Source organism: Mirounga angustirostris, unplaced genomic scaffold, assembly GCF_029215605.1.
Source record: "Mirounga angustirostris isolate CCGP_5_RB_7025 unplaced genomic scaffold, mMirAng1.0.hap1 SCAF_7, whole genome shotgun sequence".
NCBI lineage: Eukaryota > Metazoa > Chordata > Mammalia > Carnivora > Phocidae > Mirounga > Mirounga angustirostris.
The window spans coordinates 10,332,604-10,357,332 of NW_026991715.1; the positions used below are offsets into that span (position 1 = coordinate 10,332,604).

Sequence of the window (24,729 nt, forward strand, 5' to 3'; positions counted from 1 at the left end):
TCGTGTATATTTCACTTCACGGATGTTGGCTTGATACTTTAAGTATACATTGTTATGTTTATCTGATCTCTGCGAGTATATAGCTACGTGAGAAATAAACGGCAGTATGCAGTTGCAAGTGCTGCCTTTGCTCTGCATCCCCTGTGTCCTGGTGATTTCGTAGACCCTTACCCAGGGACCCCAACGCACTAGACGTTGACAGAGAGAGGCTAGGAGGACCAAAGTTCACAGGTGGATTTTCATCTTGGAACGTGAGGTACACAGTGGCAGAACTGATATTCCCGGACTACCTCCGTGTTACGGCCACTATAGTAACTACACTGGACGAGAAGTCACTTTTTTTTTTTAATTGGGAAACCAATGTAACAAACCTAGACTTATTGAAAATGAAATCAGTAACTAAGATTCTGCAGGCCCCATCCCCAACCAGCACCAAGGCCTCTGCTTGGCTTGACCTCAGTTCCTCAAGCCCCCCAAAGGACAACCAATGTGAGAAGCTGAGGTCAACCTCAGGGCTATTTTCCCCACACTGCAACCCCCTCCACCCCTCCCCTCCCTTGACACACACATCCTGGATCAGCAGTCTGGGCCCAAGGAGGGTATAGTGAGGTTCCCAGGGTGGCAGGGAATCACAGCCACACCCAACCCGCTCAAAATCCCACGTTAGCAAAGGAAGACAGAAAAAAGACTGGCTTGCCCACCCGCTCCCCTCCCCCCAGCCACCCCAGACAATAGCCTCACGTCCCTGATCAGTAACACTGTGATTCTGAGGTGCCAATGGGGCTCCCAGTGGCTTCACTGGCCCCTGGGTGATTACTGCAAAGGGCTCAGATCCCGGGGGAGGGGGGAGGCATCGCCCCACCATCTGCTCGGTATCAGCCAGCCAAGCCGCTGCCCTAAACTTGTGCCTGGGGTGCCTGTAGCCCCTCTCCCCTCCAGATATCCACGGCTCGGAACCAGTCCTCCTGCCAGAGAGAAATCAGTTCCAGGAGGCCCTTTCTCCCCCAGCCCAGGAGGAAGGATGGCCTGTGAGGCCTGGGATGGCTACACCAGCTTCTTTGCTTCAAAGAAGCTTTTGAGGTGTCGCATCTGCCAGACGCCGATGGCTACGAGGATGAGGGTCTGCAGAATGGACCACCACAGCACCCGCTGGTTGGTGCTCTCGCTGGTCTGCCGGAAGCGCTCCTCTCGCCACTGTGGGAGGAGAGAAAGGAAGAAGGGCTGAAGTTTACTGGGCCCCACCAGGCGCCACTTTAACTGCTGGATTCCCTTCCCAGAGGGTGCCCCAGGCCAATCAGCTCTGCTCAGGTTCCCGTCAAGTACCTGCAAAAAGTCAGAGAGACCCCCCACCTGGGGACTGCTTTCATCCTCCCCAGCCAGAGGACCTCAGGGAACCCACTCATTTAAGTCTGTCTGCTCCTCTGTCAGGGACAGCACTCCACTGGTCCTATCCTGGAACCTGGGGGAGAGGTAAAGTAGTTGCAGTATCACTCCGTCAGACAGAGCTGTCCTCTAGCACTTAGGAGTGGTCTTGCTCTGATCTCTCTGCCCAGCTCTCCCCAGCTGCTCCTTGAGGATTGTGGGCACAAGCTGCGAACTGGTGGCCCTGTGGTGGCATCTGGCACATACACGTGTTTTGCCAATATTTAAAACCCGGAAAAATTCATATTGCTTCTCTTAAAACCCAGGGCTAGCATATCTGCAACGCTGCCCTCAGCTGACAATTAACTCGAGGTCCCTGAGGCTTAGACACGTAATAGTCCCTATGGCCACAGATTCATTCATGGTCCCATCCTGCCTCCCCGACACAAGTGAGTTTGGAATAGCTGGTCTTAGAAGCACTTGGAGCCACGGAAATAACACCCACGGTATTAGCATCAATTCCCGCTCTTGTCACTGCGCACGTGTCACTGTGATTTAGAGCAATGACAGCCTCTTAAGAGCCTGTCTCCTTGGTTACAAACAGGAGTGAGTGGTACCCACCCCGCCTTTTAGACTTGCAGAGCGGCATAGACAGATAAGTCCCTTGGGTTTCAAAATGAATCCGACCAGCATGCAACTTCTGGCTGAGCCAGGGGAAGGCATCTGGGATGAAGCCCACTCAGAAGCTCCTGCCCGACATACCCGTTGGTAGTTCTGCTCTTTCTGGATCTGCTCCACCTGCTCCACCAGCTGTCTCACTCGGAGCTGCAACTCACTCAGCTTGTCTTTGGCAGCAATTTCTGCATAGTCGTTGGCGTGTTCCCCCACCTGGATGTCCAGGTGTACTCTCTGGGGACAGACAAGGAAGATAAGAAGAAATCAGGCAGCCCTGCTCCAACTTCCTGCCAGGGGCTGACAGCTGGTCCCCCACTTTCCTTCATTTGTGCATTTAGCCAATGCTGACTGAGACCTCCTCAGTGTTTGGCCCTACGGGTCTCTGGGAAAACAGGCAAGAATCAGCTTGGCTGAGCCTTGGACCAAGGCATACACAAGGAGCTCAGCAACTGTGCCTGGATGTTCACTGGAAACCCAGATTCATTAGGAAACACAAAATCGGACATACTCATCTCACACCCAAAGCACCACCAAGTCTCCAGTCCTGACCAGGCTCTAGAGCTTGAAAGCTACAAATCCCACGTGGTTCCACTCACCAGCATGCCTCCAGCAAAAAGGGAGAACTTGGTGGAATTGGAGTGAAGACAGATCTGGTGTTCGCCAGGGGTATGGGAGGTGAAAGTGAACCTGCCTTCAGAGCCATACTGCCGGGCCAGGATGACCTGGAGAGAAAAGCCTTCAGTGTTACAGGGGGCATGGGGCTGGAAAGAAACAGAGCTTCAGGCTCTCAGTGCCTCAAAAGTTGGCAAACAGAGCCTTAGGCACCTCGCAACACTAAAAGGTCTAGAGCTGCGCAGCAGCAGTTGCCAAAAGCTTGTCTGAGAACCTTCTGGGGTAAGGGGTGAAGCGTCTGAGATGGAGCTGACACGTGACTGCTCTTGGGAAGGGCTCTTTATTGGAGCTCCTGCCATTTCCGCTCTTTTGGTGTGGTTCTTTTCTTAAACCAAAGGTGGGGAGGGAAGTACCAGCACCCGCCTGGTCTGGCGCTGAAGTGCAGAGCGGAGGGCTCGGCGGGGCTCAGGGGCCGGCTCACCTTGTCCTCTGGGTCCTTCACCTCCACGAACATACCAAGCCCGGGGGTGGCCGGCTGGTACTCCTCCCGCTGCTTGTCATACAGCTGTGTCCGGTAGTTTCCTGGAGGGAAGTGGGGCGAACCCAGGTCAGACGAGCGCGAGGTGGGGTCGAGTCGGCCCCCGCCAGGACGCGGCGAGACCCGCTGCTCCCCGCTCTGGAAGAGCGGACTCTCCCGCGCCCCCCGCCCCAAGACCAAGGTCTTGTTCCAAACTCTCCCCTTCCACCCGCACCTATAACCATGGTCTCGTCCGGAATCTCTTCAATAAAGCACTTCTTTTCGGTCTCCCCGATGTGGAAGTAAAGCGCGCCTCCGCGGGCCGCAAAACACAGCAGCAGCACGAGGGCCCGAACCACCCTGCGCAGTCCCGCTCCGGGCCGGGGCCCTACGACCCTCACGCCCTGCTTCGCAGCCATCTTGCCCCACCTGCCGGCGCAACCGCAGCCGGCGGCGCCACGTAGCCCTCCCGCCGCCGCCGCGGGGCCTGCCGGGACAGCGAGTTCGACCGTCTGGACTACAAGTCCCGAGATGTCCCGCGGCCACGGCGAGGCAGTAGTTGGTTGGAGAGCAGCTTCTGCCTGCAACCGAATTGCGCCCTCAGAATTGAAACCTTCCTTCCGTTGATCGTGGTGGCGGTCCGGCGACTACTAGTGTTTATCAACCTTTTTACAGATGCTGCAAGTAACGCAGTTTGTTGTCGCAGAATGAATTATGAGCAGCTACAGGATTGAAACTGAGGATCCCTGACTTGTCTCTGCGTCCGACACTTTGGGCTTGCTTCTATTTTTAAAAAACTGAACTTTGAAAAAGTGACACCAACAGTGCACCAACTGATTTTCGAAAAAAATTCAAATACAAAAAAAAAAAAGCCTAGGAGACTCCTTTTACCACTTCTCTTTCACCTCCAAATTCATCGACTCCTAGATCTGGTCTGATCTGGTCTGTATGGTCCCAGGTATCCCCCTCCCCCCGTCCCCGCCCCCACATCAGCACCAGACGTCGTCCACATGGGCTTTGCTGCAGAGCTCGGCCGTAGTGGCTCCTTTCCAGAACGTGGTTCGGTGCCCCAGTGGCCCGCAGGTAAAGGAGTATTGGTGGGGGTCTTGGGGGCAGAGCTGCCCCGTTTTGGAGGGCTCTGCGTTCAATGTGAGATCAGTAGAGGTCTGGGTGTGCCCTTCGTGTCCTTCCTGGATTTTATCCAAATTCCGGTGTATTTTGGCAGCTCTTTGGAGTTAGCAGTTTCTGATTGTGCCACTTCAAGGTTTCATAGAAGTTGGAGATTTTCTTTCTAATTCGGGTTCTCTTTGTTGTTTCGTTTGGTCTTGGGGAGGGAAGTTTATTGAAGATGTTGACATTTCCCCTTCATTGGAAGTCTTTACCTCATTTTTCTTAACAGTAACAATATAACATAATCTTGGTTCATACCTTATTTTTTTTTAACCATTCCTGTGATGAAAATGGTTAAGATTTCTTTCCCCTAATCATTTGCTCTTACATATATTGCACATAAATTTGTGTTCGTTTTCTAAAAAAGCAGTACTGTAGGACATAGTTTTTTGGTAAAATTGCCCTTTCAAACTTCATACCAGTTTACAGTCTCACCAGCAGTGGGTTCTTGTGCTTACTTCTTTTTTTTTTTTTTTTTAAGATTTTATTTATTTATTTGAGAGCGAGAATGACAGAGAGAGAGAGAGTATGAGAGGGGGAGGGTCAGAGGGAGAAGCAGACTCCCTGCCGAGCAGGGAGCCCGATGCGGAACTCGATCCCAGGACTCCAGGATCATGAGCCGAAGGCAGTCGCTTAACCAACTGAGCCACCCAGGCGCCCCTCTTGTGCTTACTTCTGCACACCCTGGTCAAAGTTCTCAACCGTTGTTTTTTTTTTTTATGTTATGTTAATCACCATGCATTACATCATTAGTTTTTAAAAAAATTATTGTTATGTTAATCACCACACATTACATCATTAGTTTTTGATGTAGTGTTCCATGATTCATTGTTTGTGCATAACACCCAGTGCTCCATGCAGAACGTGCCCTCCTTAATACCCATTACCAGGCTAACCCATCCCCCACCCCCTCCCCTCTAGAACCCTCAGTTTGTTTCTCAGAGTCCATAGTCTCTCATGGTTTGTCTCCCCCCTCCTGTTTCCCCCCTTCATTCTTCCCCTCCTGCTATCTTCTTCTTCTTTTTTTTTTTTAGTTCTCAACCTTTGTAATCTTGCAAAATAATTGAATGAAAAGTTGTATTTCACTATCTTAATTTTTATTTCCTTGGATACTGAGCATTTTTTTGCTGGTCATTTGTTTTCTTCTGTGAATTACTGCTTGTGTTTTTCTTTTCTTTTTTTTTTTAAGATTTTATTTATTTATTTGACAGAGACAGAGATAGCGAGAGCAGGAACACAAGCAGCGAGAGTGGGAGAGGGAGAGCAGGCTTCCCGCTGAGGAGGGAGCCCGATGTGGGACTCGATTCCAGGACCCTGGGATCATGACCTGAGCCGAAGGCAGATGCTTAACGACTGAGCCACCCAGGCGCCCCTGGTTGTGTTTTTCTTAGTGCTATTATAACTACATGCTATTAGTGCTGATGTCACCAGGATTCGGAATTAACAAATGATTACAGAATTAATAAATGATAACATTTTATAATAAAAATTTCTGTTACTTTTAAAATTAAACTTTTTATGTTGAGATTATTATAGATGAACATACAGTTGTAAGAAACAATGCAGAGAGATCCAGTGTACCCATTACCCAGTTTCCCCCATGGTAACATCTTGCCCACATATAATACAATATCACAACCAGGATATTGACATTGATACAGTCAAGACAGGGAACATTTCCATCATCACAGGGATCCCTCATGTTGTGTATTCAAGCCACACCCACTTCCCTATTCCTTCACCCTCTCCTTAACCTCAGACAAGTAATCTGTGTTCTCCATTTCTATAATTTTGTCATTTCCAGAATGTTATGTAAATAGACTCATAAGGTATGTAACCTATTGAGATTGGCTTTTTTCACTCAGTTAATTATCTGGAGAGTTAATCAGCTTATTGCTTATATCAACAATTATAGCAAAAAAGTAGCCATAACATACAATGTGTACAGACATAATTTGTATGATATCAACCACAGAAATGGGTGAGAACAGAGCTGTTAAAGGAGATATTTTTTCTGTTATTGAAGGTAAACTGGTATAAATTCAAGTTAGAATGTTTTAACTTCAGGATGTTAAATGTCATTCACATGGTAACCACAAAGAAAATAGCTGTAAAATATACACAAAAGGAACTCGGAAAGGAATTTACATGTTTCACAACTAAAAAATTAACTAAATGCAAAGGAAGATAGTAAATGCAGGAGTTGAGGGACAAAAAAAAAAGGTATAAGGCAAATAGAAAACAAATAGCAAAATGACAGAGGATAAGTCCCTCCTTATCAGTAATTACTTACTTAATTAATTTTTTTTAAAGATTTTATTTATTTATTTGAGACAGAGAGAATGAGAGAGAGCACATGAGAGGGGGGAGGGTCAGAGGCAGAAGCAGGCTCCCTGCTGAGCAGGGAGCCCGATGCGGGACTTGATCCTGGGACTCCAGGATCATGACCTGAGCCGAAGGCAGTCGCTTAACCAACTGAGCCACCCAGGCGCCCCTAATTAATATTTTTTAGAGAGAGCACACATAAGAGTGGGGGAAAGGGCAGAAATGAGAAGGAGAGAGAATCTTAAGCAGGCCCCTGAAGTGGGTCTCCATCTCAGGACCCTGAAATCATGACATGAGCTGAAATCAAGAGTCAGTCGCTCCACCAACTGAGCCACCTAGGTGCCCCTCAGTAATTACTTTAAATGGTTAAACTCTCCAATCAAAAGACAAAGATTGGCAAAACGGATAAAAACCACGACCCAACTATATGCTACCTACAGGAGACTTGTTCAGATCCAGAGACACATGTAGGCTTGAGAGTGAATGGAAAAGGCTTTTCCACACAAACTGTAACCAGAAGAGAGCAGGGAGACTATATCAGTATCAGACAAAGTAGACTTGAAATCAGAAAAGGTTACAAGAGACAAAGTACATTATATATCAATAAAAGGTTCCATACAGCAAAAAGACATAACAATTATAAACATTTACATACCTAATAACAGACCATCAAAATATATGAAGTAAAAATTGACAGAATTGAAGGGAGAAATAGATAGTTCTATGATAAGAGTTGGAGACTTCCCTACTCTCAATAATGGAAAGAACAACCAGCCAAAAGGTAAGTAATGAAATGGAAACCTTGAGTAAGTGGGTAAGCCAACTAGATCTAATAGACTTCCGAAACATTCTACCCAACAACAACAGAGTACACATTCTTCTGAAGTGCATATGGGACACTTTCCAAGGTAGATGAAATATTAGGAATATACTGAAACAAATTAAGTCAATAGATTTTATTTTTTTTAAAGATTCTATTTATTTATTTGAGAGAGAGAGAGAGAGCATGAGCAGGGCAGAGGCAGAGGAAGAAAAAGATTCTCCACTGAGTGGGGAGCCGGATGTGGGTCTCAATCCCAGGAGCCTGGATTCGTAACCTGAGCCAAGGGCAGATGCTTACCTGATTGAGCCACCCAGGTGCCCCTAAGTCAATAGATTGTAAAAGATAGATATCATACAATTTAACTTCTCTGATGACATGGGATGAGGTTAGAAATAAATTACAGAAGGAAAACTGGAAAATGTAAAATTTGTGGAAATTACATAAGACTTAAAATAATAGACTTTAAAAAAATGGTGATTAGGGACGCCTGGGTGGCTCAGTCGGTTAAGCGTCTGCCTTCGGCTCAGGTCATGATCCCAGGGTCCTGGGATCGAGTCCCGCATCGGGCTCCCTGCTCCGCGGGGAGCCTGCTTCTCCCTCTGCCTCTGTCTCTCTCTCTGTCTCTCATGAATAAATAAATAAAATCTTTAAAAAAATGGTGATTAGATCTATTCATTTATTAAATACTATGAGTTGAGCACATATTTTGTGCCAAGTCCTATGCTCAGTGTTAGAAATATGTTGGTGGGGCGCCTGACTGGCTCAGTTGTTAAGCGTCTGCCTTCAGCTCAGGTCATGATCCCAGGGCCCTGGGATCAAGCCCCGCATCGGGCTCCCTGCTCTGTGGGAAGCCTGCTTCTCCCTCTCCCACTCCCCCTGCTTGTGTTCCCTCTTTCGCTGTGTCTTTCTCTGTCAAATAAATAAATAAAATCTTAAAAAAAAAAAAAAGAAATATGTTGGTGATCCAAAAATAGACACATTCTCTGGCCATTTGGTGCTTACAGTTTAGCAATATTGTAATTACATATTTCTATTTTTTTTCTCTTTAAGCAACATCCTCTTTTTTTTAAAAGATTTTATTTATTCATTTGAAACACAGAGATACACAGAGAGAGAGAGCATGAGCAGGGAGAGAGACAGAGGGAGAGGGAGAAGCAGGCTCCCCACTGAGCCAGGAGCCCGATGTGGGGCTAGATCCCAGGATCATGACCTGAGCCGAAGGCAGATGCTTAACCAAAGGAGCCACCCAGGCGTCCCTCCTCTTTTTTTCTTAAGATTCTATTTATTTATTTGGGAGAGAGCGAATGAGCTGGGGGGAGGGGCAGAGGGAGAAGGAAGCTCCCCACTGAGCAGGGAGCCCAAGGGGCAGGGCTTGATCCCAGGACCCCGGGATTATGATCTGAGCTGAAGGCAGATGCTTAACCAACTGAGCCACCCAGGCGCCCCTAATTAACACCCTCGTAAGCAACCAATTAATCAAGAAGAAATCACAGGGGATTTCTGAGAAAAATCCTTAGAGATGAATGATAACAAAAACACAAACTTACCGAAACATATGGGACACACAGAAAGCAGTGCTAAAAAAGACATTTATAGCTATAAATGCGTACACTCATAAGCAAGAAATATCTCAAATCAACAACTTCACTTTACAATTTGAAGAACTAGAAAAAGAAGACCTAAACCCTAAGTAGAAGAAAGGACCTTTACCCATCTTGTTGGAAATCTCCCCCACTGGGCATTGGACACAGTCAAAGCAGTAGGTGGGCTTCATGTCCCAAACAGTTTTCCTAAATCCACAGCCACAGCTCTGAGAACACTCAGAGGTGGGAGTCTGAGCAGTATTCAGAAAAGAGAGGTCATGAGGGATTAAGTAATGGAGGGAATGTAGAAGAGGCAGTAGGAGGAGAATTTGAATGTGTGAGAGTATGTATATATATATATTATATATATATAATATATATATATATATATCCTGTGTGTGTGTGTGTGTGAGAGAGAGAGAGAGATTTGGGGCACAGGTATGAAATTTATTCCTGATACGTGTTTGGGGCCACAGGGAAATTGGAAAGAACATCAGCCAGTGTTGATGGTAATTGAACTTACTTTACTTTGATTCCATCCACCTGTCCTTAAGGCAGAAGCTCCTCCAGAAGGACACCACACTCTCAGGAGGTAAATACCAGCACCACCTCTCTCCAGACCCAGGGAGCAGTTCTGGGGTTCCCTTCCTCCTCCAGTGGTGGTTGGCCCCATTGAACTGACAAGCATTCACATAGCTGGGTCCTGAGGCTAGGGTGATTGACACAGACCTCCGAGAGGCAGAGAGCTCTGTAGCATGAACCAGCAGCAAGAGTACTGAGTGCTCACCTGGAGCAACCCTAGGGGCAGGAAGACCTGCGGACCAGAGAAGGGAATGGATGTGTCCAAGGTCATATAATCAACCAACGGCAGAACCAGTCCAGAATCCTGGATCCTGGTTCAGGATAGGGATGAGGAAGGATAGAGACAAGGAACCACCTTGAGTTGTTTGAATTTGCTCTTCAAAGCCTGAATCATAGCTGGGGCTTTGCCAAACTGGGGACAGCAATATTCTGGCAGCTGGAGCAGTGGAAACCCAATATCCTATTTTGTTCTTTTTTTTTTTTTAAAGGTTTTATTTATTTCAGAGAGAGAGAAACTGCCCGGCTAGCTCAGTCGGTAGAACATGAGACTCTTATTTCAGAGAGAGAGAGAGAGAGAGAGAGAGAGCACACACTAGCAGGGGGAGCGGCAGAGGGAGAAAAAGAAGTAGATTCCCCACTGAGCAGGGAGCCCGATGTGGGGCTCAATCCCAGGACCCTGAGATCATGACCTGAGCCTAAGGCAGCCGCTTAACTGACTGAGCCACCCAGGCACCCCTCCTATTTTGCTCTTAACTTGGGCTACCCTACCTGGACCCCAACCTGCTCCACCCCAATCCAAGAGAAGGTAGGGCAGTGACCCACCTCCTGCCCTGTTCCCCTCACTTAGTTTGTAAAGCCCTAGTAGAGGTGGGAAGAGAATGATGCCATGGCCCTTTGGAGACCCAGTGGTGTAAACTCCAGTTGGGGGGGTTGGTATATAACTACATTTTCTATTTTCTGTATTCTTGGTGCTCTGGCATCTGGGGCTTGACTAAGAGGTACTGTACCTCTCAGGGTTAGCCAGTTCCTAGATATAGCAAAGGACTCTCCTGAAAGTGCACCTTTCTTTCTTTTAAAAAAACTCATTCATTTTATTTAAAATGACAAAGTAACACATTTATTATAGAAAACTTAGAAAACAGAAATCAGCAATAATATGAAATTTTAAGGCACTCTTAGTCCCATCACATTGAGATTACCATAATTAACATTTTGGTGAATTCCCTCCAGATATTATTACTGTTTCTATAGATTTTTAATATAAATGAGATCACACATTTATATACCTCCCCCCCACCCCACCCCCCCGCCACTTTCTGGAGAGTGAACTCTCTAGTTTGGCTGAGTTTGCCTCTTGTCGGTGTTTTATCATCTGGTAAATTCAGAAGGTGCCTCTGTGTGGTCTGCAAGGTGGTGGAGAGGGTGGAACTTTCACAGACCACCCAACCAATCCAAAGTCCATACCCCCAGGCGCCATTTTTAGTGAACTTTCATGTGCCAAGCCAACATCCCGGTGCCCTAATCTACTCAAGGCCAGGTACCAGACCATCTGGGACAGCCCCTACAAGCCAGAGCCTGCTGAAATTATTCCAACTAGTCAATCCTAAACCTGCTCACCTTGCTCCCTGCTCCCCACACCAATTCCTTCCCATGAAGCTACAATAAAGGCTTTTACCCCTGCTTTCCCGTCACTCGCTCTACCTCCTGACTGACCCTGGCGCAGTCCCCTGTGGCCCTTGCATGGTGTGGTATAGCCACTCGTCTTGGGAACTGTGGGTAAGAAACTATTTTTCAATGGCAACCATCTCCTATTCTGTTGGCTTCACCATACCAGAATAAAGCGTACATTTGAATACAGGGAAAGCAGACACATGGGAGGTGCTATGGGATGGGGGGGCAGGGGGCAGGTGGGGACCGAGGGAGGGAAAGGGAAGTAAGTAGAGCACATCTGTGTCACTGTCTGCATTTGCCATCTTCCTCCTCTTTGCTCCACTTTGGTCTCCCCGTCACGTCCCTTCCCTCCCTTTTCTCTTGGGTTTTTTCTCATCAGGGACAATGAATGACCTTTGAACTTTGAACCTGAAGAATGAGGCCTCCCACATGCAGGAAAGATGGAAAGGCTTCCTTCCAGGGCAGGAGCAGTTACTGGTTAGGGAACTTGACAGAAAGGATTGGCAACAGAAGGTGGTCTGAGAAATCTACATCCCATGTCCAGGTTCATCTGTGCGACCTCAGGCATGAGGAGAAAGGATATGCCCTTGGAGGGAGCGGAACCCAGAGAAGTGTTCTGGTGCCTCAGTCAAGTCTGTGCATTTCTTCAACTGTCCAGAAGAGATGTTTAGAAGACAGAGAACTTTGAGGGGACTGCAAACATTTTACTGTGGGAAAAACATCATGGCATTTTGGCTGTAGTAGAGCTGAGACTTAGGTGGGCAGGTATGTAGCGTTTGGCCACATTTCCCCTAGAAGTCCTCTGAGTCTTGGGGTCAATGGTTTCCTGACTCTCAGGGACTGAGGCACAGCCTGGCCACTCTCCTGATTTGCCCTACCTATGGGAACCCCCAGAGTGTTGGAGGGCAGGAGGACACAAGCCCTCAGTTAGGGTTCAGTCAGGCACAGACCTGTGGGACAGACTGCCCCAGGAGGGATGGACTGGTGACCCAGTGAGACTCCTGACAAAACTCACCAGGAGTGTAAGGATCCTGTTAGAGGGACCACTGTAAGCCTAAGGAGGGTGGTGAAGCAGGTTCAGCAAAACATTGTTTGTGATATCCCTGAATTCAGCACCACCACCCCCATGTCTAGGTGTTCTGGGATAGAGAGCACAAGGAAAAGAACTTTCTTAGGAATTCTCTTTGTAGAGATGGTCACAAGGAATGGAAGTTGTTTTTCCACAGGCCAGGGGGAAAATGAGTGTAGAAGGCAGTGGTTCAGAGGAAGGGACAGTGGCATGGTCCTGCTCTGGGGATGGTGTGAAAATCAGCAGCAAACCAAAAGAATCCACCCAACACCAGAGCAGAAGAATTGCACAGGGCAGCTCTGATTTTATTTTTATTTTATTTTAATTTTTTTAAAAGATGTTATTTATTTATTCATGACAGACAGAGAGAGAGAGAGAGAGAGAGAGAGGCAGAGGGAAAAGCAGGATCTCAAGGAGCAGGGAGCCTGATGCGGGACTCGATCCCAGGACTCTGGGATCATGACCTGAGCTGAAGGCAGACGCTTAACCATCTGAACCACCCAGGTGCCCAACTCTGATTTTATGTACAGAACATTCTATCCCTGATGCATCCCCACCCTAAGCATGCCCAGGTCAGGATGCCTATGGAAATAATCAGGAGGAGACATCACAAGAAAACCAGACATAGAGTATGGAGATTTTGGCTTTTCCTATAATTACGAGTCATCATTACCCTTCTTCCCTCTTTCTCTCCCCCCTCCTTCTTCCTTGCTTGCTTCCCTCTGCCTTCCTCCTTCCCTCTTCTGTCCTTCACTGTTTCCTTCTTCTTCCATCTTCTCTTTCATTTTCATGCGTCTCCCTTCTTTTCCCTCCATACTCTCTCCCTTCTCTCTTTCTTTCCTCTCTCTTCCCTTTCTCCAAGCAGACATCAACTGCCTACTGATGCTGTTGCTAGCTCTTTGCTAGGCTGTGGGGAGCACAGAGATAAATGTCTCTTCCAGCTATCAGCCCGGGAGTGCCTTGCTTGTGAATGGACTATTGCAATTCAATGTGGTTAACATAGCAATAGAGGCATTGACAAAGCCCCCAGGAGGAGGAAACAAATATGACAATGCTGCTGGACTTGAGTCTTGAAAGGATAAATAGGAATGAGGCAAGTGGAGGAGGTAGGGATGGAGGCTCAGGGCATTCCCCAGAAAGGGCACTGCAGGTGGTAGAAGCCTGGATTTCCCTGGGTTTTGTGACTCTGGATTTTTTTTTAAAGATTTTATTTATTTATTTGTCAGAGAGAGAGAGAGCACAAGCAGGGGGGAGTGGCAGGTAGAGGGAGAAGCAGGCTCCCGGCTGAGCAAGAAGACTGATCCCAGGACCCTAGGATCATGACCTGAGCCTGAGGCAGACACTTAGCTGACTGAGCCATCCAGGCATCCCTGATTCTGGATTTTTAAAAAAAGTTTTTTATATGAATTATATCAAATCTACTACTGTATGAATGGAAATTAAGTCTTTAGGCAGTTTTTTTTTTAAATGATTCTTAATTCTTCAGTATCGTAATCTCCAAGAGAAGACTAGACATGTTCTAAGAAACACTTTTTTTTTAAAGATTATTTATTTATTTGACAGAGAGACAGTGAGAGAGGGAACACAAGCAGGGGGAGTGGGAGAGGGAGAAGCAGGCTTCCCACCGACCAGGGAGCCCGATGCGGGGCTCAATCCCAGGACCCTGGGATCATGAGCCAAGCCAAAGGCAGATGCTTAACGACTGAGCCACCCAGGTGCCCCTTTATGCAGTTTTATATGCTGTAATATTTCTTCAAATAAATATCTCCTTTTAAAAAAAACAAACCTGTGGAAGTCTGATGTCTTGGAGGAACCACAGATGAGGCAAGTAGATGTAGCACCCCAGTGTCTTCTTTGAATCTCACAAATGGCACCCAGGTTCAGTGATATTGGCAGCCATTGCAGAATGAGGTTTTTACCAAGTGGATTCCAGAAGGGTGGGTTCATTGCTCTCATGTTCCTAGCCTTGTCATCAGTCAGAAACAGGTTCTTTCCTTCCTTCCTTCTTCCTTCCTTCCTTCCTTCCTTCCTTCCTTCCTTCCTTCCTTCCTTCCTTCTTTCTTTCTTTCTTTCTTTCTTTTTTTCTTTCTTTTTCTTTCTTTCTTCCTTTCTTTTCTTTCTTTCTTTCTTTTTCTTTCTTTCTTGGAGAGAGAGAGAGAGAGAGCCGCCCCACCCACCCACCCCCATGAGACCCTATCCCAGGACCCTGAGACCAGGACCCCAGCCAAAGTCAGATGCTTTACTGACTGAGCCACCTGGGCACCCCCAGGTTGTTCTGTTTTTTTTTTTTTTTAAAGGTTTTATTTATTTATTTGACAGAGAGAGACACAGTGAGAGCAGGAACACAAGCAGGGGGAGTGGGAGAGGGAGAAGCAGGCCTCCCGCTGAGCAGGGAGCCCGATGCGGGACTCGATCCCAGGACCCTGGGATCATGACCTGAGCCAAAGGCAGACACCCAACGACTGAGCCACCCAGGCGCCCAGGTTGTTCTGTTTTTAACAAAACACTTTTGCTACTTGGACAGTCATGTTCCCCCTTCCTAATGTCTGGTTTCTGGGCCTTGAAATCTCACTGGTGCACTATCTCCTACATACATGTAGCTGCAAGCATTTTCCACTTTGTACACTTTGGGAGATTCCTGTGAGTAGTCTGGCCAATGGACCACTGCCATGCAAGAGTGGTATTCACAGTGTGGTGTGGGGGCTGGTACTGGTCCATGTTTGTTACAGGTCTGCAATGAGGTAAGTACGGAAATTGACTAAGCATTTAGGAATTTTTACAGAAATTTAATATTGATGTGATATCCAAGCACATGATTAGTTTCATTTTTTATTGTATTTTATAGGAGCATTGGCTTGTGAGGGATTGCAAATTTTATTAAAAATAAAACAGCCAATGCTTTACTACAGGCGGTGGTACTGGTCTAGAGAGGAACCACGCTTCAGGACCACGGACAGCACCTCGCTTCCCAGGACTGAATCCTGGCTTTTCTGCCTCTGCTCCCAGCTTGGGCTGCACCCCTGGTGAACAACTAGCTCCCAAATCTCCAACAGATGCTTTTCAGCTTTTGTCTTATTTGACCTTTCTAATGTATGACTTTTGTTAACATCCGAATCTGTCATTTTTGTTTAATGATCATTCCCAGTGAAGAAATAAAAAACACTGCCAACGAGCTACACCACTAAAATGAGGGGACCATTCCTGGTATCTAAAACATATTGTCAATCTTTTTTTTTTTAATATTCTTATTTATTTATTTGACAGAGAGAGAGAACACACAAGCAGGGGGAGGGGCGGGCAGAGGGATAGGGAGAATCAGACTCCCTGCTGTGCAGGGAGCCCATGTAGGGCTCCATCCCAGGACCCTGAGACCATGACCTGAGCCAAAGGCAGATGCTTAACCATCTGAGCCATCCAGATGCCCCCATATTGTCAATCTTAAGACACTGTATTGAGATTATATATATATGTATAAAGATCATCATCATCGTCGTCATCACCACATATTACTGAATAAACTAAGGAGCATCTCTTATCACTGGGCACTAGGAGGTGGAAGACTTCATCCCATTACCTGGGTTGGGCTACATATTTCTACTGACATGTTTGGGTCTACAGTGTTCTACCCTGGGCATTGTGAACTTTGGAATTCTCGAGACTTGCTTTTTCTGGGTCCCCATTTTGTCATGTTGGCTTCACCCTCCCACTCCTTTCAGTTGTGTACCCCTATCCTTTTCCAGTGGCTTGCTTGCCATCTTCTCTTCCCTCCAGGCTCACCCACAACCTTTTTGGTCCCAATGCAGAGAAAAGTACACTGGAGGAAGGGCTCCCCTGTTGAAGTGTGCTCAGCACCTCCTGCGCCCTCAGATTCAGTCCAATTACCTCCTCCCTCCACGTTCCTATAACTTTTCTTCCCCCAGTCCCTTAAGCGGCCAACTGGCTGCTAGGCAATCCTGGGTTCCCCTGCCTAAACTGCTCTTGTTCCCCGCTGCTCGGGGAGATTTTAACCATCCTTCAAGGCTTGAGTCAAATCTATCTCTACCATGAAAACCGCGACATTTCCCCCTCCCCTTCCTGAATTACTGCTTCAGGGCTTCTCATTCCGTCTCACCATGTCACCTCCTTCCCCCAATCGATTCTAAGCTCTTCGAGGTTGAAGTCCAGGTAATATACTTCCCATTAGCCCCATCCCTTCCGCACACATCTGGGGTGGCTGCCCTGCAAGTTGCAGAGGGCAAGCCCCCTCTCCTCTTTGAGGCTGTTACCCCAATCAGCAAGAAGGGCTAACAGCACCCATGCGTCCTCGAGTTTCTGCGCGGAGTAAGAGATGCGGGGCGGTGGAAATCGCTCCAGAGCCTGGCGCTGGTTGGGTCGGGGCTTGCGTGGCCCCTCCGCAGCGCGGAGCAGCAGGAACGCGCCGGGGGCGGGGCCGCGCGGGGACTCCCGGGAGTTGTAGTCCGCGAGCGCGCTCGCAGTCTCCGTACGCTCCGCGCGGAGACCCGTGGACTCGCCTGCGAAGGTGGCGGGGGCCTGCGGGGCTCGAGGGGCTGGGCCCGGGCCTGACCCCGGGCGGGGATGGGGCAGAGCGCAAGCAACCGGTATGGCCCTGCTGTTGCTGCTGGGGCAGCTGCTGGCGCTCATGGGCCATGGGGGCGCGTTCTACTTCGAGGTCCGCGAGCTGGAGGAGAAGTGCTTCATACAGGAGATCCCCGATGGTACCGTGGTCATAGGTGCGCGCGCCCGCCACTCCCGGCCTTGCCCTCCCTGCACCCAGAGTCCTGAGAGGGGAGGGGAATGGGGCGCCGTGGCACCAGCTCAGGTCCTCACCTTCCCTCCCCTGCTGGGGGTGGGCTGGGGCGGGAGGGAATGGGTGGACAGAAGTCTGGCCAAGGCATCCTCTCTCTTGCTTGTGCGGGGCGCCGAGTCTTATCCAGACTCGAAGGACGGCAAAGAAGTGGTGCTGGAGAAGGGAGGAGAAGCGGAGGGCCTTGGTCAGGATCCTCAGACTCGAGATCTTTCTGTCCCTCGACCCCCACCCCCGACCACCATGACTTGGTCACGGGGATGGACGGAATGCACCTGTTGGCTCTCCGTTAGGTAACTACAAGACGGAGCTCTACGACCCCGCTATGGAAAAGTACCAGCCCTCCCCGCAGTGGATCAATTTGTTCGTGTTTGTGAAAGACCCCGAGAACAAGGTGAGGCAGGCCTTTACTCCTTGCAGGCCCCCCAACGCCCAGCGTCAATGCGTAGCCCTCTCTGGTCGGTCCTTCATTTCTCACAGAAGGATCTGTCTCCTCACAGGCAGGCTAGCTCAAGGAGGGCCATGGTCTTTGCCATCTGTATTCTGTATTAGCAGTGCTGGCATCTGAGACTTTCCAGCCAAACCGATGCCATTTCCCTCACACCCACCCCTCTGGCCTGCGGGGGTCTTCACCTGGGATACCCCCAGAATTCTCCTGGGAGCAGGTACAAGGCTAACTTCTCTGTGCTCACTGGATGCTGCTTCCTTTAGAACCTTCTGGCCCGACAGTACGGCCCTCAGGGCAGCTTCACCTTCACCTCCCAGTCTCCCGGAGAGCACCAGATCTGCCTCCACCTTGAGTCCATCCGGTTCGCCCTCTTCTATGATGGCAAGCTGGTGAGTGTGGCAGGCGGGAGGCCCCCGTCCCCAGGGTCTCAATTCCTTGGCCTCTAGAGTGAGAGGGGTGTGGTGGGTGGTGCCTATTGAGTAGGGCAGGGACTTTACCTGACGCATCCCAAGAACCACTCTTGAGGATGAAAGGGGACCTTGGGAGGGAGTCACTCTGACTTAAAACTCTCCCTTGGACATTGCTGCTATAAACATCGGGGTGCACGTACCCCTTCGGATCCCTACATTTGTATCTTGGGGTAAATACCCAGTAGTGCAATTGCTGGGTCGAACGGTAGCTCTATTCTCAACTTTTTGAGGAGCCTCCATATGCCATTTGCAACGATGTGGATGGAACTGGAGGGTATTATGCTGAGCGAAATAAGTCAATCAGAGAAAGATGTATCATATGACCTCACTGACATGAGGAATTCTTAATCTCAGGAAACAAACTGAGGGTTGCTGGAGTGGAGGGGGGTGGGAGGGATAGGGTGGCTGGGTGACAGACGTTGGGGAGGGTATGTGCTATGGTGAGTGCTGTGAATTGTGTAAGACTGTTGAATCACAGACCTGTACCCCTGAAACAAATACATTGTATGTTAAAAAAAAAAGATAGCAGGATGGGAAAAATGAAGGGGGGGAAATCGGAGGGGGAGACAAACCATGAGAGATTATGGACCCTGAGAAACAAACTGAGGGTTCTAGAGGGGAGAGGGGTGGAGGGATGTGTTAGCCTGGTGATGGGTATTTTTTTTTTTTTTTTAAGATTTTATTTATTCATTTGAGACACAGAGATAGAGAGAAAGCATGAGCAGGGAGAGAGGCAGAGGGAGAGGGAGAAGTAGGTTCCTCGCTGAGCCAGGAGCCCGATGTGGGGCTCAATCCCAGGACCCTGGGATCATGACCTGAGCCGAAGGCAGACGCTTAACCATCTGAGCCACATGGTGATGGGTATTAAAGAGGGCACGTTCTGCATGGAGCACTGGGTGTTACACGCAAACAATGAATCATGGAACACTAAATCAAAAACTAATGATGTAGGGGCACCTGGGTGGCTCAGTCGTTAAGCGTCTGCCTTCGGCTCAGGTCATGATCCCGGGGTCCTGGGATCGAGCCCCGCATCGGGCTCCCTGCTCTGCGGGAAGCCTGCTTCTCCCTCTCCCTCTCCCCTTGCTTGTGTTCCCTCTCTCGCTGTGTCTCTGTCAAATAAATAAAAAAAAATCTTAAAAAAAAAGAACGAATGATGTAATGTATGGTGATTAACGTAAAAAAATAAAAGAAAATTTGACAGCAAAAAAAAAAAAAAAACCAACAACAAAAAAACACAAACTCTCCCTTGGCTCCCAGCCAACCCTAGGATAAAGACCAAGCTTCATAGCGTGAGAGTCAGAGCTATTCTGCCCGAGTGCTTCAGGGCTCTCCCCTGTCACCTCCCCATACAGAACTTCTAGTAAACTGCCTGGCTCAGAGTCACATCTCTATTTCTCTGCACGTGTAGTCCCATCCTTTGTGTTTTGAATGTAGAACTCCACACAAGCAGGGTCCCGATCTGGTGTTTTGACCCCCTGAGCAGGGCCAGTCACCAAGTCGGTGTGTGAGGAATGGAGCTGCCAGCATCAGGTCCAGACAGAGATGTAGAAGCTAGATTTCTGGCAGGTTCACAGAGCTAAGCTCCCCTGACCCCCATCCTGGGTTCCCCTGTTCCAGGCCATTCACTTGGACATGCAGTTGGGTGAACACACCAACGATTATGCGGAATTTGCAGCCAAGGACAAGCTGACCCAGATGCATCTGCGTGTACAGCAGCTTGTGGAGCAGGTGGAGTTGATCCAGAAGGAGCAGGAGTATCAGAGGGTGAGGGGCTGGGTTGGCACAGCTGGGGCAGGGGCTGTGTGACCTCCTGGGAAGTGGCTCTTCTGGCTCTTCCCCCTGAGGGTGTGGGGGTGAAATTCAGTTCTAGACAGGCGGCTTCTCCCTTCTCTCCTCCCGCAGTGGCGAGAGGAGCGCTTCCGGCAGACCAGCGAGAGCACCAACCAGCGGGTCCTGTGGTGGTCCATTCTGCAGACCTTCATCCTGGTTGCCACGGGTGTCTGGCAGATGCAGCACCTCAAGAGTTTCTTTAAAGCCAAGAAGCTGGTGTAGTTGGGCCCCAGACACCTAGCCCCAACTCATTCCCCTTCTGTTAACTGATGGAAAGTGACCTGGCCTGGTCTATTTCCTGGCTCCCAATCCCCCAACCCTGCAGGGGGGACAGAGGACCTCTTTCAACTGGTTTCTCAGCCAGCATTTGGGAGAGGATGGGTTGCCCACTAGATGCTTGGTCAGGGAGCTGCAGGATTTTGTGGCTCTGTGCTGTTGAAGAGGAAGGTGAGGGTGCCCCACACCCCTGGCTAAACCGAATGGATGAACTGTCCCAAGATGGAGAGAATTAAGCATGAATTAAGAGTGACTATAGGGCGCCTGGGTGGCTCAGCTGGTTAAGCGACTGCCTTCGGCTCAGGTCATGATCCTGGAGTCCCGGGATCGAGTCCCGCATTGGGCTCCCTGCTCGGCAGGGAGTCTGCTTCTCCCTCTGACCCTCCTCCCTCTCATGCTCTCTGTCTCTCATTCTGTCTCAAAAAAAAAAAGAGTGACTATAAACTGCAACCTTTCTGACCTAAACATTTATTGCCTCCCGCTCTGCAATTCATTCTGGTGTTTTGTTTCTAACCAGATATTAACATGTGAGGCTTTGCATGCATTGGTGGGGACTGATCCTGAAATGGATGGGATGAAGAAAGCTTGTTCTCCAAAAGCCTTAGCAACCTGTGGAGCCCTTTCCAGAAAGGTCCAATTTGGGCCCATCTTATGGGTAACCTGAGTGCTTGTGGTGATCCTGTGCTTCTTTGTGGGCTCTGGTCAGGTTCATGTGCTCTTCTGCTGGGTTCTTCCAGGTAGTCGGATGAGCACCTCTGTCTTCCCACTATTTTTCAGCCAACTTGTGTCTCTCTTTATGATGTTACAGGTTAATTTTTTTTCAGGAGATGCTTTCTTTTCTCCTTTAAAAAAAAAAAAAAGGATTCCAAGTAATAGTTTCCATTATAGTCAGCATCTCCTATAACTTGACCTTCACATGTGCACACAGGTGTAGATGACCAGGCATCTATGCACCCACCGCATCTGCCTGCTCTAGCCCACATTTTACCTCTGCTGGTTGCCCTGTTGGAATAGTCATCTCCCATGTGAATCTGACATTTTCTGTGATAAGGAAATTCACTGGCTGGCACCCTCAACAAAATGAAGTCTAAATCATCAAGGCTAAGGATGTTATTAAAGGGAGACTCCCCATGAGGAGAGGGATGTGGGGACAGCCCCAGCACTTGGCCCCTGAGAGAGACACACCCACCCCTAGGATATGTTTTAGGGACACTGCAAGCCTTGGAGATTCGTTCATTTGTGGGCGTGGTCATGACTGGCCTCTGGAAAGTATGAGTGGACTGAACTGACGGCTGGTGGGGAACCACTGGAGAGTAACCTCAGACCACAGTTTGTGATCTTAGGGCCCATTACCCTTACCTGAAGGGGTGTGAGTGTGTGTGTGGGGGGGTGCTCTGCTCTCTGCCATAGGAGCAGCAGAGTGATCCAGACAGGCACATTTTTGCACATGGAGCCTATGGTCTGATACCAAATGAGGCAGGGCTTGAACAACAGGTAAAGGTGATGCATGCTTCTGAGAAGGGTATTTGCTGAGAATGACATGATACTAGCTCTGGTCTAATCGAGATGGTCCGGAAAGGCTGCTTTTTAGAATTGCATTCATGATTAGTAGGAGTTAGCTGGGGGAAGTGCGTTCTGGCCAGGACTAGCACATACAGGAGCCCTAAACCAAAAAAGAATATGGCAATCTGAGAAATCAAAAGAAGGCCACTATATCATAATCCCAACTCTAAGAGACCACAGGACAGATCTGGTGTTCCCCTGGGGTATGGGAAGTGAAAGTGAACCTGCCTTCAGAGCCATACTGCTGGGCCCGGATGATCTGGGGAGAAGGGGCTTCAGCAAGTGTTACAGGGGGATTGGGCTGGAAAGAAACAGGGCTTCAGGCTCTCAGTGCCTCAAAAGTTGGCAAACAGAGCCTTAGGCACCTCGCAACACTAAAAGGTCTAGAGCTGCGCAGCAGCAGTTGCCAAAAGCTTGTCTGAGAACCTTCTGGGGTAAGGGGTGAAGCGTCTGAGATGGAGCTGACACGTGACTGCTCTTGGGAAGGGCTCTTTATTGGAGCTCCTGCCATTTCCGCTCTTTTGGTGTGGTTCTTTTCTTAAACCAAAGGTGGCAACTAAAGGTTTTTTTTTCTTTTGCTTTAATATCCTTATTCGTCGAAAGTAAAAGCCGCTCATTCGTTTTGGAAAGCACCCCGTTCTGTGAACTCCTCAAGTCTAGACATCACAGCATTAGAGTTAACGAAATTCTTTGATGGCCAACACCACAATTTACCCACGAAGCACGCCTACAAGACAGGTGCGTTTCCATGTCACAGGCCAGGAAAACGGCTCGGGGCAGGGAAGGGGCTTGGCGGAGTCATGCAGCCGTCGGGAAGCTGAGAGGAGCAGCTAGCCTACAGCAGCCCAAGTTTGGCCTAGAGCGAAAACCCGGGATCTTCTCACCAACCCCCAATGACGGCCAGCAGTTGAGCGGCTGCGGCGAGTAGGAGGGAAGTACCAGCACCCGCCTGGTCTGGCGCTGAAGTGCAGAGCGGAGGGCTCGGCGGGGCTCAGGGGCCGGCTCACCTTGTCCTCTGGGTCCTTCACCTCCACGAACATACCAAGCCCGGGGGTGGCCGGCTGGTACTCCTCCCGCTGCTTGTCATACAGCTGTGTCCGGTAGTTTCCTGGAGGGAAGTGGGGCGAACCCAGGTCAGACGAGCGCGAGGTGGGGTCGAGTCGGCCCCCGCCAGGACGCGGCGAGACCCGCTGCTCCCCGCTCTGGAAGAGCGGACTCTCCCGCGCCCCCCGCCCCAAGACCAAGGTCTTGTTCCAAACTCTCCCCTTCCACCCGCACCTATAACCATGGTCTCGTCCGGAATCTCCTCAATAAAGCACTTCTTTTCGGTCTCCCCGATGTGGAAGTAAAGCGCGCCTCCGCGGGCCGCAAAACACCCTTCTTAGACCCGCTCTGCATCCGCCCGGCACTTGTATCCACAGCCGCAGGCGGCGGCAGCACGTAACCTTGACGAGCCGCAGGGCCTGCCGGGATGACGAGTTCCATTGGCTGGACTACAAGTCCCGAAATGCCCTCGGCCCCAGCGAAACTACCTGGTAAGGGAGGCGCTTCTGCTCCTGATAGAATTGGGGCCCCGGAATTGAAACCTCCTTTCCGTTGATTGTCGTGGTGGCCGGCGGATGTGTTTATTAGCTTTTTACAGATGCTGGAAGTAACACAGTATGTTTGTGGGGTGGCAGGATGAATTATGAGCAGGTACAGGATTGAAACCGAGGATCCCTGACTTTTCCTCCAGGTGTCTGCATTTACACTTTGGGCTTGCTTGCATTTTTTAAAAACTGATCTTTGAGGGGGTCTGGGTGGTTCAGTGGGTTGGTTAAGTGTGAAGCTCTTGATTTCAGTTCAGGTCTTGATCTCCCGGGTCCTGAGTTTGAGCCCTGTGTTAACCACCAGCTGGGCGTGGAGCCTACTTTAAAAAAGCAAAAACAAACAAACAAAAAACAGGGGCGCCTACGTGGCTTAGTCAATTAAGCATTCCAAAAGATCCTGATTTCTGCTTAGTCAATTAAGCATCCCCAAAGCTCCTGATTTCTGCTCAGGTCATGATCCCAGAGTCCTGGAATTGAGCACCGCCTTCCATAGGGGTTCCAGATGGAGTCTGCTTGAGATTCCCTTTCCCTCTCCCTCTGCCCTCCGCCCCCTCCCCCCAAGCTCGAGTGCGCTTTCTCCCTCTAGGATAAACAAATAAATCTAAAAAAAAAAAAAAAAAAAGGGCAAAAAACCGAACAAAACAAACCCCTCTGAATTTTGAAAAAGTGACACAAATGGTGTGCCAACTTCTCTTGGGGGGCAAAAAAAAAAAAAAAAGCCAAGGAGACTCCCTTTACCTTTTTTGCTCTTCAAAACCCATCCACTCCTAGAATTGGCCTGATCTGATCTGGTCTGTATGGTCCCAGGCATTCCCCCGCACAGCATCAGTACCAGACATCATCCACGCGGGCTTTGCTGCAGGGGCTCCGCCGTGGTGGCTCCTCTCCAGGACATGGTTCGGTGCCCCAGTGGCCCGCAGGTAAAGGAGTATTGGTGGGGGTCTTGGGGAGAGTCGCCTGTTTTGGAGGGCTCTGTGCTCAGTGTGAGATCAACAGAGGGTCTGTGTCTGCCTTTCCAGGATTTTATCCAAATTCCAGTGTATTGGGCAGCTTTTCGGAGTTAGTTTCTGATTGTGCCTACCATAAGGTCTCATAGAAGATGGAGGTTTCCTCTCTAGTTTGGATTCTCTTTGTTTGATCTTGGGGAGGGAAGTTTAAAGAGGATGTGTTGACATTCCCCCCTCATTACAAGTCTTTAACTCATTTTTCTTAACAGTAACAATATAACATCATCTTGGTTCATACAGCACCTTATTTTTAACCATTCCTGTGATGAACGTGGTTAAGATTTTTTTCCCCCAATTATTTTTTTCAATGATTCATCTGCTTATTTTAGAGAGAGAGAGAGAGAGAGTATGTG

At 49.0% G+C, this 24,729-nt stretch overlaps 2 protein-coding genes and 1 long non-coding RNA gene across 3 annotated transcripts; 1 reads left to right on the forward strand and 2 right to left on the reverse strand.

The window, feature by feature from the left end:
- Positions 1–332: 332 nt before the first annotated feature.
- Positions 333–3,628, reverse strand: TMED9 (transmembrane p24 trafficking protein 9). The gene is made up of 5 exons (XM_045890995.2): positions 3,402–3,628; positions 3,131–3,231; positions 2,634–2,759; positions 2,125–2,271; positions 333–1,194 (listed from the first exon to the last, which is right to left on the reverse strand). The coding sequence occupies exons 1-5, from the start codon at positions 3,583–3,585 to the stop codon at positions 1,045–1,047; spliced, it is 708 nt and encodes a 235-aa protein (XP_045746951.1). The 5' UTR covers positions 3,586–3,628; the 3' UTR covers positions 333–1,044.
- A 13,268-nt stretch (positions 3,629–16,896) lies between these two features.
- Positions 16,897–20,163, forward strand: LOC123853986 (transmembrane emp24 domain-containing protein 9-like). The gene is made up of 5 exons (XM_054511167.2): positions 16,897–17,119; positions 17,487–17,587; positions 17,905–18,030; positions 19,729–19,875; positions 20,014–20,163. The coding sequence occupies exons 1-5, from the start codon at positions 16,990–16,992 to the stop codon at positions 20,161–20,163; spliced, it is 654 nt and encodes a 217-aa protein (XP_054367142.1). The 5' UTR covers positions 16,897–16,989.
- Positions 20,164–20,953: 790 nt separating this feature from the next.
- Positions 20,954–23,218, reverse strand: LOC123852280 (uncharacterized). The gene is made up of 3 exons (XR_006792856.3): positions 23,059–23,218; positions 22,788–22,888; positions 20,954–21,059 (listed from the first exon to the last, which is right to left on the reverse strand). It is a non-coding gene; the product is annotated as an uncharacterized LOC123852280 (long non-coding RNA).
- Between the last annotated feature and the right edge of the window lie 1,511 nt (positions 23,219–24,729).

What these genes read in the sequence shown, in the direction of transcription:
- TMED9 (XM_045890995.2), bottom strand. Translation starts at nt 3,585, where the DNA reads ATGGCTGCGAAGCAGGGCGTGAGGGTCGTAGGGCCCCGGCCCGGAGCG. An exon ending in GGACGAGACCATGGTTATAG is followed by an intron (nt 3,232 to 3,401) that starts GTGCGGGTGGAA and finishes ACTTCCCTCCAG; the next exon opens with GAAACTACCGGACACAGCTG. An exon ending in AAGAGCAGAACTACCAACGG is followed by an intron (nt 1,195 to 2,124) that starts GTATGTCGGGCA and finishes CTCCTCCCACAG; the next exon opens with TGGCGAGAGGAGCGCTTCCG.
- LOC123853986 (XM_054511167.2), top strand. Translation starts at nt 16,990, where the DNA reads ATGGCCCTGCTGTTGCTGCTGGGGCAGCTGCTGGCGCTCATGGGCCAT. An exon ending in CGATGGTACCGTGGTCATAG is followed by an intron (nt 17,120 to 17,486) that starts GTGCGCGCGCCC and finishes GCTCTCCGTTAG; the next exon opens with GTAACTACAAGACGGAGCTC. An exon ending in TGAAAGACCCCGAGAACAAG is followed by an intron (nt 17,588 to 17,904) that starts GTGAGGCAGGCC and finishes TGCTTCCTTTAG; the next exon opens with AACCTTCTGGCCCGACAGTA.